Source organism: Vidua chalybeata, chromosome 11, assembly GCF_026979565.1.
Source record: "Vidua chalybeata isolate OUT-0048 chromosome 11, bVidCha1 merged haplotype, whole genome shotgun sequence".
Classification (NCBI taxonomy): Eukaryota; Metazoa; Chordata; class Aves; order Passeriformes; family Viduidae; genus Vidua; species Vidua chalybeata.
The window spans coordinates 13,762,122-13,780,272 of record NC_071540.1 but is presented as its reverse complement, the minus strand read 5'-3'; the positions used below and the strand labels follow the sequence as shown (position 1 = coordinate 13,780,272).

At 49.9% G+C, this 18,151-nt stretch overlaps 1 protein-coding gene and 1 non-coding gene across 4 annotated transcripts in view; both read left to right on the top strand.

Moving 5' to 3' along the window:
* VAC14 (VAC14 component of PIKFYVE complex) overlaps positions 1–18,151 on the top strand; it is a 61,312-nt gene that overhangs the window by 8,552 nt on the left and 34,609 nt on the right. For all 3 annotated transcript variants that reach the window (XM_053953018.1, XM_053953017.1, XM_053953019.1), the window contains 8 exons: positions 499–606; positions 1,404–1,513; positions 2,486–2,592; positions 3,595–3,729; positions 3,999–4,151; positions 6,194–6,242; positions 12,699–12,843; positions 13,088–13,153. In XM_053953018.1, the coding sequence (XP_053808993.1) occupies positions 499–606; positions 1,404–1,513; positions 2,486–2,592; positions 3,595–3,729; positions 3,999–4,151; positions 6,194–6,242; positions 12,699–12,843; positions 13,088–13,153 (873 nt within the window). The remainder of the gene's footprint in view (positions 1–498; positions 607–1,403; positions 1,514–2,485; positions 2,593–3,594; positions 3,730–3,998; positions 4,152–6,193; positions 6,243–12,698; positions 12,844–13,087; positions 13,154–18,151) is intronic.
* TRNAG-GCC (transfer RNA glycine (anticodon GCC)) lies at positions 5,160–5,230 on the top strand. Its single transcript has one exon. It is a non-coding gene; the product is annotated as a tRNA-Gly (tRNA).

Below are 18,151 nucleotides of genomic sequence, written 5' to 3'. Positions count from 1 at the left end.
GGTCCTGCCCTTGCTCCTTGCTATCACACCAGTCTGCTGCTGCAAACCTTCCTGTCGGGAGATCTGCTCCACTGCACCAAGGCCACGGACTCGGCCATGCAGCAAAATCTACCAAGCGTGTGGAAAGAGCTGTAAAGGGAAGTCAGGGGACTCTCCCACCCCAGTCCACGTGGCTGCATCAGAAGTGCTTGCTCATGTGTGCAGTACAGCACTGAGGCATGAATCAGAGAAGCTTCCTATCTTCCTCTTCAGCCAGGCTGGCACACAGCAGGCAGGAGCATCCCTCTCTGGATCGTGCTCAGCATTAGTCTCTGCCTGAGGGGGACTGCAAGCTCATTGCCTGGTTAAACTGCGTGATTCCTTCTCCCCAGGTCTCCTGACCTGCAGACTCATGCTTGTCATCTTTTTCCTGTCACATGGCTTAAAAAGACTGGGTTAAGGTTGCTGCATGGATGCATGCTGGCAGTCATTCTAACACCCTCTGCTTGGGCTCTGCAGGATATCGTGACAGAGAGCAACCAGTTCGACCTGGTAGGCTTCATCCCACTGCTGCGTGAGAGGATTTACTCCAACAACCAATATGCCCGCCAGTTCATCATATCCTGGGTAGGTACACGGGGTGCTGTGTGTGCCTGCCACTCTGAACTCCAGGACATTGCATCCCATCAGCTTCCCATGTCCAGGCAAACTGCAGATATCCACAGCGATGTATGAGCTCAGGCACCTGGATTTATTTGGGCAGGTTTTTAAATCAGCAGAGTTTACCTGCTTCTTTAAAAGGCTCGCTCCCTGTCACCTTGTTGCAGTGGCAGGGACATGGCAGTGCAGTTCTGCCAGCCTGTTCAGGACATTGCACACCAAGTTAGAAAGTACACTCAAAGTGTTGCTTGTATAAATGGGCATACTGTGCTCTAGAGGTTTCGGTCTCCCAAGGGATAGTGCTAGGCTGCTTTCCATCATGCAGTGGTGATGGAGAGATGTTGCTCTCCAGGAGGCAAGGGATGTCCACTTGCTCTCTCCTTTCTATGCAAAGCAGAAGTTCTTGGTGCTGGGCTGAAGTCTGGTGAGATGTGTTCCCCTGTGCTCCCTCTCTCAGCCATACTGTTGCCACCCCAGGTCTGCCTGGATGTGTCTTGGCAGTCATTCCTGATCCCTGCTTTGTTTTGTAGATTGGAAATGTTGTTTTGTGATTGGAAATGTAGCACTGCTGCAGGCTGATTACTTCCTTGCTGTGCTAGTTCAGCTGCTTCCCAACATGAGCAACTCCACAGTGTTCTCTTTTCCTTTCCCCTATCCCACACAGCTCAGCTCTGAATTCCTCAGTATCCTACCACATTTGGGCTGGTGATGTTAGTCGGTGTCTTGAAAACTCACCTCTTGTTTTGTATTCCTCCCTGATCTAGATCCTGGTCTTAGAGTCCGTGCCTGATATCAACCTCTTGGATTACCTTCCAGAAATCCTAGATGGACTCTTCCAGATCCTGGGAGACAACAGCAAGGAGATACGGAAAATGTGAGTGTGGAGGCTGGCTGGTTGCAAGGACTGTGTCATGTTTGCTGTTCACCCATCACTTTTTCTATTGATTTTCAACTCTTGTGTGTAACTGCAGTGAAGCTCCAGGTGTGGGGTGAGAGACAAATTGGCTTGGGCGGTGGATCAAAGTGTCCTTGGCAAGGGTCTCCCCTGTCCCATGGGTGGGATGCCATACTCTGTACTGGGGGACAAACTGCTTTGGCTTGGTTGAGTTGTTGCCTTCCCAGCACCTGGCTTCAGAGCCACAGAGGCTCGTGTGCGGTTCTGGAATGGGCATGAGCTCTCTGAAGAAACTTGGAGCATAAGAAACTTTCTTGGCAAGGCAGAGCTCCAGCCCAGCATTTCCTGGGTGGAGAAGAAAAGCAAGGATTGGGAGCTTGCTCCACAGATACACTGCTGGTCCCAAGACAGAGGCATTTTGAAGTGCAGGAATGTCTGCGTGGGAAGTGAAAGGATCTTGGCATTCTGTGCTGGGAGAGAGTGGCTGGACTGGTTTTGTAGGGCATAAGTAAGTGGTGAGACTGGCCTGGGTCTATCCTGCTGCAAAACCTTTCTGGATCCTCCCTATATATTTTTTTTTTTTTTTTTTTTCCCTAGCATCCACATGTCAAGGAACAAGCATGAAAGCTTTGGGTACTACCTGCCCCACTGCTCCTCATCCCAGGCACCTCCATATCTACAGAACCTGGGTGGCTGTGGGGGAGTTTTGGAAGCTGTGGGGGGCTCTGTGCTGCCATCACCTCTGTCCTTGCACCTATGTGCAGTCTCTGCTGTGGGGCAGGGCAAGCTTGTCAGTCTCATCTTTCCTGCCCCTGCCTCTGCGTGGCAACACTTCGGCTGTGCCACCAGCATCCTTCCACGTGCACCTGGAGAAGACAATCTCCATAAGCTCTCCCTAATTGCTCTGTCAAAGGTGGTCAAGCACTGACCAGATGCTCTGCCTCTCCACAGGTGTGAGGTGGCTCTTGGGGAATTCCTCAAGGAGATCAAGAAGAATCCCTCCAGTGTGAAGTTTGCAGAAATGGCCAATATCCTGGTGATCCACTGCCAGGCAACAGGTGAGTGCACAGGACCAGGCAGTAGCACCAGTCTCCTGGTTTGTGGTGCCAACTGTAGATTCAGGCCAGGAGTTTTCCAGCAGGCTGTTCACCAGCTCAGCTGCTCACCTTTTTTTTTTTTTTTGTCCCTGTTCATGGAAATCCCACTGAAAGGAGGGAACAGGCAGCTCTCCTGTAATTGGCACAACTGCTTTTGTACTGCAGATCCCCCAGCCACAACACAGGTCTGGCATCCTCCAAAACGGAGCCTAAAAAATATTTGGCACCTGTGGATATCCAGCTCTTCTAGGAGGATCTCTTCAAGGTCTTACTGTAACCTCTGGTGGCATTTGATGCATAGGTCAGTGTTAAGGATGTGTGTGGGCTCTGTGCCAGTGCTGCACTATAGCTCCTCTGGGTCTGCTGTGTAGGCAGAGGGTTACAGCTGCAGCTGGATGTGTTTCCTGAGAAGGATCTTGTTCCCAAGTTCTGCCTATTGCACTCTTTAAATGTTGCTGAATGGGAGTGGGTTTCCTGGGGGATAGAAAAGTATAAGATAGACTTGAAATTGGTTGCTCTTGATTAAACTAACTCCCAATGAATTTACACTGTTTAAGCTTAACATCTGGCCTTGCATCAGGAGAGTGCCGTGGCAGTGGTGCCTTTTCCAGAATTTAGGGAGGTTGTTAAAACCCCACCTCTAGGACTGATGCTAGACCCAGACACACAGCTGCATTGGGTGTGAGTGAAGAAATATCCTCACGCATGGGGAAGCTTGACAGAATACTTGTAAATGAGGAAACCTGCATTATGGGTTGAACTGGGTTAACTGAAACCTAATGATTGTGTTTAATTTCATGCTCACTGGAGGTTCAGGTCTCACTGATCTCCTCTGGGACTAAACTGTCTCAGATGAGCTTTTCTTGGGATGGAGCAGAGGCAGCTCCTTGCTTGCAGGTGGTCCTTGTCCTGTGGAGCCAGTGCTGCCCTTTCCCTCACCTTTGCTTGTCTCATGTCTTCCAGATGACCTGATCCAGCTGACAGCCATGTGCTGGATGCGGGAGTTCATCCAGCTGGCTGGCCGGGTGATGCTGCCTTACTCCTCAGGGATCCTGACTGCTGTTCTGCCATGCCTCTCCTACGATGATCGCAAGAAGAGTATCCTTGTAACTGAGAGCTGCTCCCATTCCATTCCTGCTGCAGCAACCCACAGGGAAGCGCCTGTTCCACTCCCTGTTTCCTGCCCTTGGGGTGCAGGTCCAAGAAAAGTTCTCCCACCATGTGCTAACACCCACACTGGCCCTTTGGATGTGAGGGGGCTTGCAGTAGCTGGGCTGGGGCAGCTCTGGTGGGGCTGCAGTGGCTTCTCTGTGGCTGGCACCTGCCCACGTGTGGGACTGCGTGTTCCTTACACTGCCTTCACTCAGACATCAAGGAGGTGGCAAATGTGTGCAACCAGAGCCTGATGAAGCTGGTCATCCCAGAGGATGATGAAATGGATGAGGCCAAGCCATCAATGACTATACCAGTAGAGCCCACCTCGGAGGAGTCCCTCTCCAAGTCAGAGGCAGTGACCACCGGTGAGTCCCAGTTGGTCTGGGCCAGTAGAGGTGTAAGGAAGGTCAGGGGAATGTTCTCAATAGAAGTTCTTGAGTTGGTTTGGTGTCCTGAAGCAGCTCAGAGTACATGGGACCTCTGTGCTTTATTTGAAAACGTGTTGCACAGATGATCCTCTGTTGAGACAGGCACGCTTGTTGCAGGCTGCATGAGAGGGTCATTGCTCTGACCTGGAGCCCAAGTGGTGCTGCACTGCAGTGTGCCCTAGTGAGCATCCCCATCCTCTCACCATGCTCCCCTTCAACTTAGTCATCAAGTTGACCTGAAAAAGATAATTTCTAGTTTGGGAGCAGGCATCATCACACAAAGAAGAGCTCAGAGAGCTGTGTTAGTCCTGGGAGAGTATCAACACATTCACGGAGGATGTGTGTGGTGGGAAAGGGTAGAGAACAGAAAGGAGAAGAATTTTGGATACTTTCCAGATTCATGGTGCTCTCCAGACCATTTTGCAGGTATTGTCCCAGTCCTAAAATTTCCAGAACATAAAAGGTGAAAGTTTGCAAGTAGGATGGGAGACCTGAAGGAGGGTTCAAGTGAAAAGAAACTGAGTGGTGCCCATGAATCAATGCTTGGGAACGGCAGTGGTGTTAGCCCTCCAACATCCCTTGGATGCTGTTGTCCTGGCATGACTAAACATTTCTTCTGGCACAGCACATCTTTGTTGTCCAGGTGCGTGAAATATGTGTTAATGTTTAAATCACAAGGGCTCATCTGAGTTCTAAAGCTGCGCCTTCAGCCCAGTGCTCTCCTGTAACACGCCCACCAGCGGCTTTTGGAAAATCCTGCCGTGAGAGGGAGCAGGAGGGTGGGATTAAGATTGAAGGATTTCCTTGTCCGACAGCAGCAGTGGAAGGGAGGGAAACTGGGAGCTCCTGGGGGCGCTGCCAGGGCAGGGCGTGCGGCAGTGGGGGCGTGGGCAGCAGTTGGGGTGGCAGGAGCAGGCCGCAGGCGCAGGGGCAACATGCAGGGCAGCATTGGTGGTTCAGTGGTAGAATTCTCGCCTGCCACGCGGGAGGCCCGGGTTCGATTCCCGGCCAATGCAACATGTTTTTTCTTCCTCTTTTTTTGTTTTTTATCTGTAACGTGGACCCAGGCACCTCAAAATATCAGTCTAAATAAGCATCTTAGTCTTCAACAAAGGTTCAAAAGCTTTCATTACCTAACTCTGTACAGTTTTTTTTACTAGAAGAGATAAAGCAGAAAAATTTACTGTCATAGCACAGCAGTATTGTATATCTTGTATTATAATCCATCACAGAAGAGCTTTAAAATATCAACAGAAAGTTTAATTGCCTTATTCTCAGCCCCTCTGGTGTCAAACTGCACCTTGAAGCAGTCAGGATGAGATAAAATTATGATGCCCTTCTGTGAGAAACTCAGCTCTGTACCTTGGGTGTGCTGATCTGGTGATGTTGCTTGTGTGAGTAGAGACTGTTGGCACAAGGGGGCACAAAGAGTCAAGTTCATCTTGTAATGCTTTATCACTGTGCTTGTAAGACCCAGTTTTAGCATGGAGCAGAGGTTGGAATGCTGTTTGAGTCACTTGGCTTTGGCATGCAGTCAGGCTATGACCAAGTGGAGATGTCCTGAGTTGGATTCTACCTTCACTGTGCATGTGGTATATTTAGGAATTGAAATTAAGAGAGTCAAAGGCAGCTCTGCAGTTCTGAGCTACTTCTTTGAGAATGGTTGAAACCATCAGCTGGATATGTCTGGGTCTCTCTTACAGAGGAGAGGACCCAGTTTGGGGCAGAGGTCTGAAGTTGTGCCCATCTGCATTTTGCTGGGTAAGTGCAGTTCTGTACCAGCTTGTCTGGCAGCAGAGAAGGGCTTGACAAGAGTGAAATCCTCACTGCAGGCAGAAGGGATCCCTTGGGTTCCTGGACCCTCAGACAATGACTGATGATACCTTTGCAGAAGGTTTTGCAGCTCTCCAGTCTCCCAGTCCTGCTGTCTACCTTCCCCATCACCCCACTAGCTGTGTCTCCGATTTTTCTGCCCCCAGGTTCTCTGGATGCATCTGGTGACAACAGTGGTGTCTTCACAGTAACCAGGTAGGATCTGTTTGCTGCTTCAGAGGGGCTTGAGAAGAAGGGAAGGCTTCTCGGAGTACAGATAATGACTGACAGGGGCTGGGCTGGGAGGCTGTTGGGGTCTTTTGGGTCCCAGTAGGGTGGATGACTGGGGATGCTCTAGGAGCTGACTGCTTCTCTCTGATGTATTTGCACCAAAGTGTCTTGACTTTATAACTGAGGTGTTTTTTCCCTGAGGAGACTGACCCTGTCCCATGCTGCTGTCTTGGCAGCCTACCACAGCCCAGGTCGATGGGGCTGGACCTAGGGCTGCGCAGCTCTTGGCCTCCTGCCAGCCTTTTGTGGTATTTGTCAGCCCCGCACCAGTTCTGTGCTCAGCACAATCTCTCCTGCAAATACCTTCCTTCCCATCCAGCTATCTGAAATGGGGGACAAATCCATCTGTTCTAATAGCTTTCCTTTCCTCCTGCTGCCTACAGTTCCTTTACTCAGAGGTAGTGATTTCCAACATTTTAATTGTGCTGATGCTTATTTTTATTTGTTGTTGTGATCCCCAAAATAGGATTGCCTTGCTTTAGCTGCATCTTACCAGCGTGATGCCCATCACAATACATCCCAAAGCAGTGCAAGCATCAGCTTTTCAAGTTGATGGTTTATATTCTCTGTTCCTTTTTTGCATTTCTGCACAGCCCAGCTACTCCTTGGTCTTAATGATGCCCTTAATTTTTTTCTCTCTTGGAAGTACAGGTCATTTCATTGGCACCTAAATGTTGGTTTATGGTAGTTTATTTTCCCTGGCTTTTTTGTGGTTGGTGTGTCCTGACCCTGCTCAACCCTTGAAGTTTAGCAAGTGCAGAAATGGATGTGCTAGGGCTGAACTGGGAAGCCTGGTGGGGAAAAAGAAGAGGCATTGAGTCAGGAGGGCAAGTAATAGCCATGGCTTTGTGCTGAAGGTCTTGTACATGAGGAAGAGAGGGAGTGAAAATTGAAGAGGGTCAGAAGCAAGGAAAGCTGGGATGACTTGTCCCAGTGTCACTGAGAGATGGAAGGAGAACAGCTGCTCGAGCTGAAATGTTCTGTCAGCAACTCAAGCACCAGGGAAAACCATCTGGGACAGAAGGCAAGACCCTCCATATCTCTAAGAGACCTGGTTTTGCAGAGGGACTTTTCTGTAAGCCTTCCTTTGCCCTTTTCAACATGAGACTCCAGACTTTACCGTGGGGTTTACCTGCCCTGTGTGACCTCTCTGCTGGTCCAGTGTTGGGACCTGAAGCATTTTGACCGATGCAGCTGTTGTGGGGGACTGACACGGACCGGGGAGAGGGCTGTATGTGGCTGTTCAGGGAGCCCTGGATATCTGCCTGGTGCTCCATGCATTGCTCAGGCTCTCTGGCTTGGCGCTGGAGCTGGAGGAAGGCGCGAGCTGGCACCCGTGGCCATTAGCAGCCATAATTCACACCAGAGAGCGGCAGCTGCTGGCATGCTGAATGCCCACTGGGTGTCAAGGCAGGACTGCAGGAAGCCGTTGCGTTGCTGGGAAAAGCTGGAAAGCCTGCAAACAGAGGAAGTTGCAGCTGCCTTTTAAGATGAAGTCACTCTGCTTCTGTTTTTGTTCGTTCCCCCCCCCCCTCCCCCAGCCTCCCCCAGCGATCAACTGAGGGAGCATGGCCGAGTGCCAAGCATGCAGCTCTCACGCCCCCTTCCCCTGCCCTCCCCAGCTGGCTGCAGAGGGACAGTGCTGCTGCAGTAGGAAAGGGAGGACCTTAGTCAGTGGGGGCAGAGAGATCATCGCCTGGTGTCTGCAGAGGGCCGTGTTCTGGGAAGATGCCATCCAAGATGATGACAAGGCCTGACTGCTCAATACATGGATGCTGGGCACATTCCTGTGGCCACAAACTGACACGCGCAACCCCCTTGCTCCTAAAACATGCTCCACAATGCTTCCCAAGTATTTGCCAGCTTTACTTGGAGGGAGTTTCTTAGTGGCATCCTCTAGGAGATGGAGACTGTGTCTGTGCCAAGACAGAATCTGGCTGCTGGGAGAGCCTGGCTATGCAGAGCTGGAGGGATTTTGGGGTTCCCCATCCAGATGGGGAGCCCCACTTCTAGCTTCTGCAAAAACTGTCACTGGAAGTGGATCAGAACCATTTCAAAGGCACTGGATTCTTCTCATGGCCTGGCTGAGCATGCTGCTGCTCTGTTAGCTGGTGTGAGCCTGGATCAGGAAGGGGAGGTGGAAGCGTGGCTGCTGGAGCAGAGCCCGGGCTTCCTTCCGTTGGTCTGAGCTGCCACAGGAGAAGATCCAGATGTCTGTCCTGTGTCAGTGGACCAAAACAGCTGGAAAGTGCCTTCTAGGCTCTTAAAACTGCATTGGTGTTTCAAAACAAAACCTGGACAGTTTGAGACAACTTCCTGATGGTCCTACTGGGCAGAGGGTCGGGCACAGCTGGAATCAGTCAGTGTTAGGCTGTCTGCATGATGAGACAAGGTTGATGGGATCACAGTCCCTCACCAAACTAGATAAGGGACATGAAATCTCCAAGAAGAGTCTTTGTGATACTTCCTGAGGCAAGGAGGTCTTCATGCCTTAGGTGGTGGTCAGCAACACATGCACATGTGAAGCTGTGTGTTGCTCTGCAGAAAGGGCAAGTGGCTGCCACGTGGCTGAACTGCCCAAGCTTGTAATTAAACCAGGCTTTTAAATGTGGTAGTTACTGCTTCCTACAAAGCTAAAATAGCTGCTGCTTGTCTCATGCTGGAAGTTGCTGTACCCCCATGCCCAGAGCCTGATGCACCTTGAAGGTGCAGCTGGGGAGCTCATGGAGGTGGGAATACTTTGGTGGAGGATAAGAATGGTGTTGGGTGCTCTGCAGCACCTAGAGGATGGTTGGCTGAAAACAGCATGATGGCTTGTTTCAATCTAAGGCATCAAGCCTGCCTTGGAATCCCATTCTCCAGCAACTTGTTTTGCACAGCTTTTAGGTCCAGGGTGGCTCTTCCTGGCCCTTCTCTCGAGCTTGGAGTGAGGAGATGGCTTCCCTTTGCTGCTCCCACTTCATGCTTGAGTGGGTGAGCTGGAGGGGAACCCCAGGCACACTGCCCCAGCCCTTGTCACAGTGATCTCCAGCTTGTTGGACTGGATGCCTCTGCCTAGACCTTGGCCTCATCACTTCCCTGGGAGATCTTGGAAACTGCAGTAAGCAGAAGGAAGCCAAGAGCACTGAATTGAGAGCAATGAAGGACAAGAAAGTGACAGCTTGTGGGACCAATAGCAGAGACGAGCTGTTTACCTCCTGCCTGCTGGCTTGAGCCTGTTCAGCAGCACAGCTGCCAGCCTGTATGGGAGCTGCCCTTGTGACTTGGACCACAACGAAAGAACCTGCATATTTCCACCCTTGGCAAGGCCATTTTGCTGGGCTTGCCTAAAGGCTAAAGCCTGGCCTGGACCTTAACCTTGTCTGAAAATGGGGTCAGGAAAGCAGCTGGGCCAGGCAGGAGGCCAGGAGAAAGATGACAGCTCAGGCATTGGCAGAGACAAGGCAACTGCTGAGGAGAGAGAAGGCAGAAGCCCTTGAAGAAAGGGGAGAAGTGAGAAAATGGGTTGATAAAGGACATGGAGTGAAAAACATTGCTGTGTGTTCAGTGTAGTGGGAAAGTAAGCTCAGTTCCCATGCTGAAGGGTGCTTTCTGAAATGGGGGGATGTGCTGTGGGATGGGTCTTCTGCCCCACCAGCGAGCTTGAGCAAAGACTCCCAATATTCAGAGGTGAGAGCCTGGCACAGCCCCCATCATTGCTCAATTTGCCCTAAAAGCATGTTCTTACTGTCACAGGCGAACAGCGGGGGCGGTGCCAGGGCCACGCTCATCCTCCGGAGGAGAATCTGGGGTAGTGGGTTAGATGGAAGTGATTGCATCTGACATCTGCCCTGCCGCAGATGCCGGCACCGGGAGCCCGCGTGGCAGGCCCAGAGGATCGCATTAACGCAATGCCATTAGTGCTGCTCCTGCTCCCTCCTGCCTGGGGATTAGGGAGAGCCAGGCTGAGCTGTGAGCCCGGCGCTGGAGCTGCAGCAGCGCTCCATAACCCTGGAAAAGGGGTATGCCGTAACCCCTGGAAAGGGGGTAGCCCATGGTAGTCTGGTGCCACTCTATCCCAGAGGATTGGTGGGAGGTTTTTAGCCCAATTCTGCATGTTCATCAGACCTCTTTCCCTTCGTGGTGGTGCCTGGGTTTTGTGGTGAGTAAAGGAGTTGCTTCTCCACCAGCAACCCCCCTAAAAGGTTTATCTCAGCAGCTGGATACAGAGGGTAGCCGGTGAGGAGCTTTTCCCAGCTGCAATCCCTCCTCGTGGGAGCTGAGCCCAGCAGAGCCACAAGGCAGTGGTACACTGTGAGGCTGAGGGCTGCCTGGCTCCAGGTCAGCCTGGTGCTCCCAGCCACCTCCTGGGGTCTGCTCAGGTGGGTTTTGGCTTGAGCCACCCAGGCTCTGCTCAGGTACTGCATCAAGCAGTGATGGAAAAGGGGTTTTCACAACTGATTTTGGCACAACCCAGACTGGAAATGCTTGTAGAAGCAAGTTTCTACAACTTGATGTTACAAGTCCAGCATCAGCAGACAGCAGTGCTGTGGCAACCCATGGCACCCTGCTTCCTGCCCAGTTATCTCACAGCAGCATGGAGCTGGTGGGATGTGACAGCATCAAAGCCACCTCCAAACTGCCCAGCTTCAGGCACCAATTCTCTGTGCTGTCCTTTTGGCCTCTTGCTTCTGAAAACATGCATTAGCCTGAGGTTTCTTTTTCCCCATCCTGTGAAGGCAATGTATATATTTGGTGTGGAGGTGTTACCAGGTCAAGGTTTCATTCTCCTCTTCCATCTGAAGCCCTGTACTGGGAGCATGGCAGGCTATGCAACTGCCACGGGAGATGGTTTTGTAGGAAACAAAATACAATGTTCATTCAGGCTGGCTTAAATGAACTGGGATGCTGCTCCCTTGGACATCTTCCCAAAGTCCTCATGCTCTGGGTCCCTCCTTCCCCTCAGTTATGTGTGTCTGAGATTTTGCCCTCAGCTGTTGTTTTCAACATCAAAGTGAAATGCAATTTGCAGCCCCCAGCATCTGTTACGTGAGGCAGATCAAGCAGTCAGATCCCCGCAGGGCTCTGAGGGGCTGCAGCCTCCTCGTCTCGCCCTTACGTGTGTCCTGGGGAAGATCAAATCCTATTAAGCCACAGCTCTACTTGCAAATTATACCGTGAGAAATCTGCCCCTTAGGATTTCTTATCAAACAAGATGCACGGCAGCTCTGTACACGCTGGAAAAATCGGCAAGAGCCTGGTCCAGCCTTGAATAATTCAGTAGTTTGGGTACTAGAGGCATGACATGGCTCTTGAGTGCAGCCTCCCCTTGGTGGTCTTCTTCAACCATCTTGGTTCTAACCATTATCTCTCCTTAAATGAGTCTCTTGTGACAGATACTTCCCATATTCTCACTGTCAAGGAGGTGGGAAACCATCAGGTAGATTTCAGGAACACAATCAGGACATAAAAATGCTGTATCATGACAATTTCTGTGTTGGGGTCACCTGTCCCAATGCAGGTCCCAGCTATTAGGGAGGAAGAGTGGGGGACCAAAAGGTAAGAGTCTGCAGCAGCTGTCAATTTCTAACCAAGACAATGTCCTGGTGAACTAAGCGAGTTACTTCCTTTCATCTCTTGTTTATGAGGAAGGGTTATCTTGATCTTTTGGGATGGTTTTTGGGAAGCAAGATGAATGTCTCAAGGCAGGGTTGTAGCAGAGAGCTGCATCCCAAACTCACTGCCAGACAGGGCACCATCTGCAGTTTTCAGCACAAATCCACTGGGATCAGTGGAACCTGGATGTCTTCATCAGATTGGAGTTTGAGTACACATGGGTTAATGTTCTCTGAAGGTGTTTGAGCTGGTCAGCCTTGAGGTGGATTCTGAGTATGTTTTATGGATCTCTAATCTTTGAACCCCAAATCTGGTACTATGGACCAGTTTCTCACACAACCATGCTACTGTTTTCATTTAGAGTGGTGCCTTCCCATGTGTAGGTACCAGCTGCTTTGGGAAAAGTGGTAACACTCAAAGCACCAAAGATTTCTGTTCCTTCCAAAGCATTATAAGAAAGGAGATTGACTATTTACATAGGTAGACAGTGATAGGACAAAGGGGAACAGTTTTGAACTAGGAGAGATTTAGGTTAGATGTTAGGAAGAAAACTCTTTACTCACAGGGTGGTGAGGCACTGGCATAGGTTTCACAGAGAAGTTATGGATGACCCATTTCTGGAAATGTTCAAGGCCTGTCTGGACTAGCAACCTGATCTAGTGAGTTGCATCTAGTGAGGGTTTGAGCTGGTTGTTTGATACAGCCTCTGGAGTGTTGTAGACTTCCCCACCATGGGAGTAATGAGTTGGATGTTACACTGAACCAGCCTGTCTTTTTTCCATGCAGCTGTGAGAGGATACAGGTGACCCTGAACCTGGATGGAATAGTTCAGGTGCTGGACTACCACCTTAGTGATACATCCATTGGGATGATGACCAGAATTGCAGTCCTGAAATGGCTTTACCACTTGTACATCAAGACTCCTCGTAAGGTAAGTTTGGGACACAGCATTCAGCTGAGCTTGTCAGCTCCCACCAGCTCCACCCATGTGTGTCCACCTGCCTTTTCTGAGAAGGCTTTGGCTGCCAGATACCCCATAGCTTAAGGAAGAAGAGCTCTCCAGCTCAGATGGAAAATGCTGGTGAAGCTCTTGGCAGCCTCCCTCAGGGCAAGTGTCCTGTGGCTGGGCATGACCAGGCTTGTAGGACTGATACCACCCATCCTTCTGCTTCCAGATGTTCCGACACACCGACAGCCTCTTCCCCATCTTGCTGCGGACCCTCTCAGATGAGTCGGATGAGGTAGGTGCTGCAAAAATCCTGGAAGCTTACTGTCTCCACATCTAGCTGGGCTTTGGGTTTTTTGGTGGGAGGCTTGGCCAGTGTTGGCACCAAGGGGTTCTACCCTGTTGGCCAAACTGAAGACCCAATACAGAGTCTGCAGGTACTTGTGCAGCTAAAAATCCTGCTGGCTTGGGGGTTCTCTGATGTATAAACATTGTCCTTCGTCTCTGAGAGTTGATCCTTGAAAGCCAGCGCGTAAGAATCCTTTCTGCCTGCCTGGGAAGGCAGATGGGGCATCACCCATGGGACTGGGGTCATGGTAAGATCCTTGTTGAGTGGGAATTCAGGTGCCTTGCAACAACCTCTGTAAAGATGCAAGAGAGATTGTGTCCAAGCTGGCACTTCCAAATCCTGAGGTGTTTAAGCAGCACCCACTGCTTGGAAGGCAACAGCAGCATTGCCTGGCAGGGCTGCAGTAGATACCCAGTGGCATCAGGTTGACTGGGAACCACTCAGCTTGGAAGTGAGCAAAGATAATCAGGCAGCAAACTGAGCCAGCTTGCTCTGCTGTTGAGCTCTTCATCTCCCACCTCCCAAGGTGCTGCACCATTTTCCTGTTTCCTTGTCTTGCTTCTTCACCCTTCTTCTCTGGTTCCAGTCATCTCAGTTTTGGTGTAATTGTTTCTTATCCCCCTCTAAGTTGTTCCCTGGAGCATTTTAGTGTTTGGGTGGGAGGCCAGGAGCATGGCCCACAGCTGGCCCAGGCACTGGTAGAGCTTCCACCATCAGCTGGATCCTCTTGCCTAGAACTACAAATTATCCTGGCTGGTTTCTCATCCCAGACCTTCCTCATGGAATAAAAATCACACGCTATGCTGTGCCTTACATGCTCAGAGCACCAAACCCCAATCCTGCAATAAATCCCATGTGTGAGGGGGTCGTTAAGAGAGGAGGGAAAGGAATGAGCAAGCAAGGGAATGACTTGCAAAGGCAAGCAACTGCCTGGCCATTTTCCATTCCCTGCTGCTTACAATGCAGACCTTTCCAAAAGAGTCCCCAAGCACACATCTGCCTTTGCAACGCTCTAGAAAGCCTGCATCTTGCAGATAGTCTCTCCAGCTTGGCAGGAGATCTCAGTGAGTCATGTTGCAATTACACTGCTTATTAATATTTGAAAAAAAACAGTGAAGAAAGGACCCTGGTGGTGCATTTCCTCCATGTGACATAACTGGGAATGGCTCAAAAGTAATTTTAAGCTGATTTATTTAATCCTGACTTCTATTTATTTAAATGTTTGGAGGTGGCTTTTTTTTTTTTAATAAGGAAATCCATAGACTAGTCAATCCATTAAACACCACCATTCAGCTGGCTGTCAACCAGATTTGCTGCTTTCTGCAGAGGAAATAGAAATGACTGAAATAGTAGGGAGGTTTTGAGCTGGACATTTTTGGGAATGATGAGGACACTCTGAGCTAACTAACCTGCTATGTCAGTGCCTGTTAGGAAAGGGGATGTGGGGTGCTTGCTTAGCCAGTGCAGTATTTCTGTGCACAGTCACATTGTCCCACGTCATCTGCAGGCTGTGACCCCTCCCCCCCAAACCTCCTGGATAATAGCCTGGGGGTCACCTGGTCAGCATGGGGGCCTATGTGAGCTAAACATCAGCTGTGATGAGGAAGCATCTCCCTCCTCTTTCCAGATAGGCCTGTGCACGTTGCGTGGTGTAGCACGAGGTGTATACACATCTTCAGAGGGTTTTTCTGCTTTCTCTTGTGATGCTGCCCTCCCCAAGGGAACTGGCTCGGCAGTGTCAGTATCATCTTTATTCCCAACAAGGTTGAACATCCTTCTGTAGTGCCTAGAGTTCCCCTGGCCCCTGTACACAGTTTGGAGGCTACCTGTCATTCTGCTGATGTGCCCTGGAGCAGTTGTTTGTCACCAGCTCATCACCAAAGGACAATCTGGCTTCAGAGGGTCAGTGTTAGTCTGTGCATCAGACTGAAAGACTGTACTCAGGCACCTTATTTTTAAGGTCTTGTCTTGCTGAGCTGCTCTCAGTCTCTCTCTGCACTTGCCATAAATAATCAAGCTCAAAGCAAAGAAAGACTCGCGCTGGATGGAGCCAGATCCATGCCTCTTAAGTTCTCACCCCTGTTTTTGTCATTCAAGTAGCACAGGGTGTTGCACCACCTCCACTGTGCTGAACAGGGGCCAGTATCTCATGATGCATCTGCAGTGTCCTGAGTCATTTCTGCCGTCTCTCCTGTTCCCCTTCCTACCTAATTCTCCTGTGCCAGTAAAGGAATGGTCAAGAGACCTAGTTAAGATTCACAAAGGCAGCACAGAGAAGTTGGAGCAAAGCTGAAGCAGGCAGTTCCCTTTGATATGTAGACAAGTTGGGATCCAGGATTCCTGGCTGTCAGATGCTGTGCTGCTGCACTGCGTCACCTCATGCTGCTTCCTGTGCTTTCCTGACAGGGAGATGTTCTGTCCTGCGTTTGAGACCTGGTTTTGAAGGCAATCTATAAAAGCCCTGCTTAAAATTTGATGTGCTTGAAAACTTCCTTACAAGATGTAACCGGATCCTGCTGGGAGTGGGTTTTTCTGCACTGTCTGCTTGGTTTGTCTGTAGGAGCCTTGCTGCCCTGGTTGAAAAACTGATGTTAGGAAAGATGAAAAGTTAGGAAATGCTGTTTGGGAGTAGTGAGTGGGACCTTTTCACCTGCAGGCTAAAGGCACCACTGCTGATAGGCACTGCTGAAAAGAAGATGTTGTTCTTCAAATTGCCTCCTTCTGCAAGTTCATGGTGCAAAGGCAGCTTTGGATGTAGTCTCTCAGTTCTCTGGATTCTGAATGGATCCAGACACTGAGCTGAAGTGAACACAACAGGAACTGAGGCATCTCTGAGAAAACTGTGAAGCAGTGATACTACTCGGTTTCTTTCTTTGTTTTGTTTTCCTTTTTCTGGCTCCACAATGGAGTGGTTTCTTTATGGCTGAACGTGTTCCTGTTTGCTTATCTGCTCCCCTCACTCTTGTTGGGGGTTGAAAGTTGTGCTGGGACTTTTGTCTGAGTCATGCAGGAATGACGCATGAGGTGGAGCTGGTGTCTGATGTGGAGCAGGATAGACTCCGGCTTCCTCATCTCTGCTAACGTGAAAACCTGCCCAGTGGCTGGGCAAGACTTTGAGTACAGAAGCACTTCCTTCAGAAGTCTCCTAAAAAGTTGGTGACCTTCTCTAGAGAGAGTGAACTCAGCCTTGGCTGCCACCGACTTTGGAGGGCAGTAACTTTAGATGAGTTACTAAGAAGAAATTCTTCCATGTGAGGATGGTGAGACACTGGCACGGGTTGCTGAGAGAAGATTGCTTAGAGAATCTGTGGCTGCCCCATCCATTGAAGTGTTCAGATTGGATGGAGCTCTGAGCAACCTTATCTAGCAGAAGTTGTCCCTGCCCATGGCAGGGGAGTTGGAACCAGATAATCTTTAAAGGTCTCTTCCAACCCAAACCGTTATGTGATTCTGTGGTGTACTTGAACCTCTACATGACCCTCAAGCCAACTTCCCACAAGAAGCTGAAAAGTTCTGCCCTCTCTTGGGCTTCCAGTATTAAACTAGAAGAGAAGAAAACCCTGGGATGGTGGTATACTGATAGTCATCTCTTTCCTTTGCATGTCCTGCTGCAGTGTCTTGCTGCAGGGTGTCAAAGCCAGGTCTCTGCCCTGCTCTGACTCAGTGCTGTCACACTGAATCCTGGTGAATTTCTCCTATCACACCTGATCCCAGTACAATGAAGCCGAACAAAGGCTTGTGCCAAAGCAATTAGCTGTCTTAACGTGGCTTGGTTTGGAGCTTTGCTCTGTTGTGTTTAGAGTCATTGTCCTCCAGCTCCTGGCCTTTCATCTGCCACAGCCAAAATATTGTGACCTGATGCAAAGCAGAGGGTGTAAGCTAAAGATTGCACAGAGGAGAACTGTAATATATGTATGCCTGGCTTCATTTAAACTTTTTTTGGTGGTAAAGCTTCTCTGGAGGGAGACTCAAAGCTATGAGGTACTGAAGCAAGGAGGCAAATGGTTTTCAAGAGGGACCCTGAGGGTGAGCTTGGGACTGAAATGCAGTATAAAGAAATGTGTATAATTCCAGTTGGACAGTGGAAAATGCGGTTAGCTTGGTTTGCCATATGTGGAAGCAGCCTGTAAGCAGGAGTGGGGTGATGCTTTCTCAGTGGATTCAAGACCACCTGGTTTAACAATAATCTATGTGCTGCATCCTGCAGAAATAGGAAGTTTCTTTGTGGGGAATATGATCCATAGGGAACTTCTTGGCTTAGCCCCAGTTTCAGACCACAATTTCCTAACTTACATATACATATGTATATGCACTTTATGTGTACAGTGAACTGGGGTAAACTGGCAATCTGGGCTTGAGGTGGTGCTTGCAGCATTTGTGGATTATTATTAGTCTGCTCCTGCATTATGGAGCAGACTAAAACCACAGAAAACCTGACTGCCATGGAGGACAGGCAATCTCTGTCCTGGGAAGCTGACTCGGAGAGGGTCTAGGGTGGGATGGAGATGTAGGATGCAAGATTTAGTGAGTTTGGCTTTGGGTGCCTGGTTCCCTGTGTGCAGAGGGAGGTGGTGGGTGGGAGACAGCAAATAAAAGCAAACTTTTTGCGTGTCGTGAGCTCTGGGACTGCGGGTGTTGAGTTTCAAGGGTTTGCAGGCATCCATCCTCCCACAGCATGGCCTGAAGGGATACTCCAGGGCTGTTCCAGCCCCATTCCACCAGCTGGACCTGTGTTGCATCCTTCCCTGCCCTTCAATGCATGAAGAAATAGCACTTGTGGCACTTGGATGTGGCTTGGTTGTGAGCATGGCGTTTGGACTCGGTGGTCTTAGATTTTTTTTTTTCAACCTTAAGGATTCCATGACTCCATGATCCTTGTGGGTCTCTTCCAACTCAGCATATTCTGGGATTCTATGATTCTATGAAATACCTCCTTGGCATCCT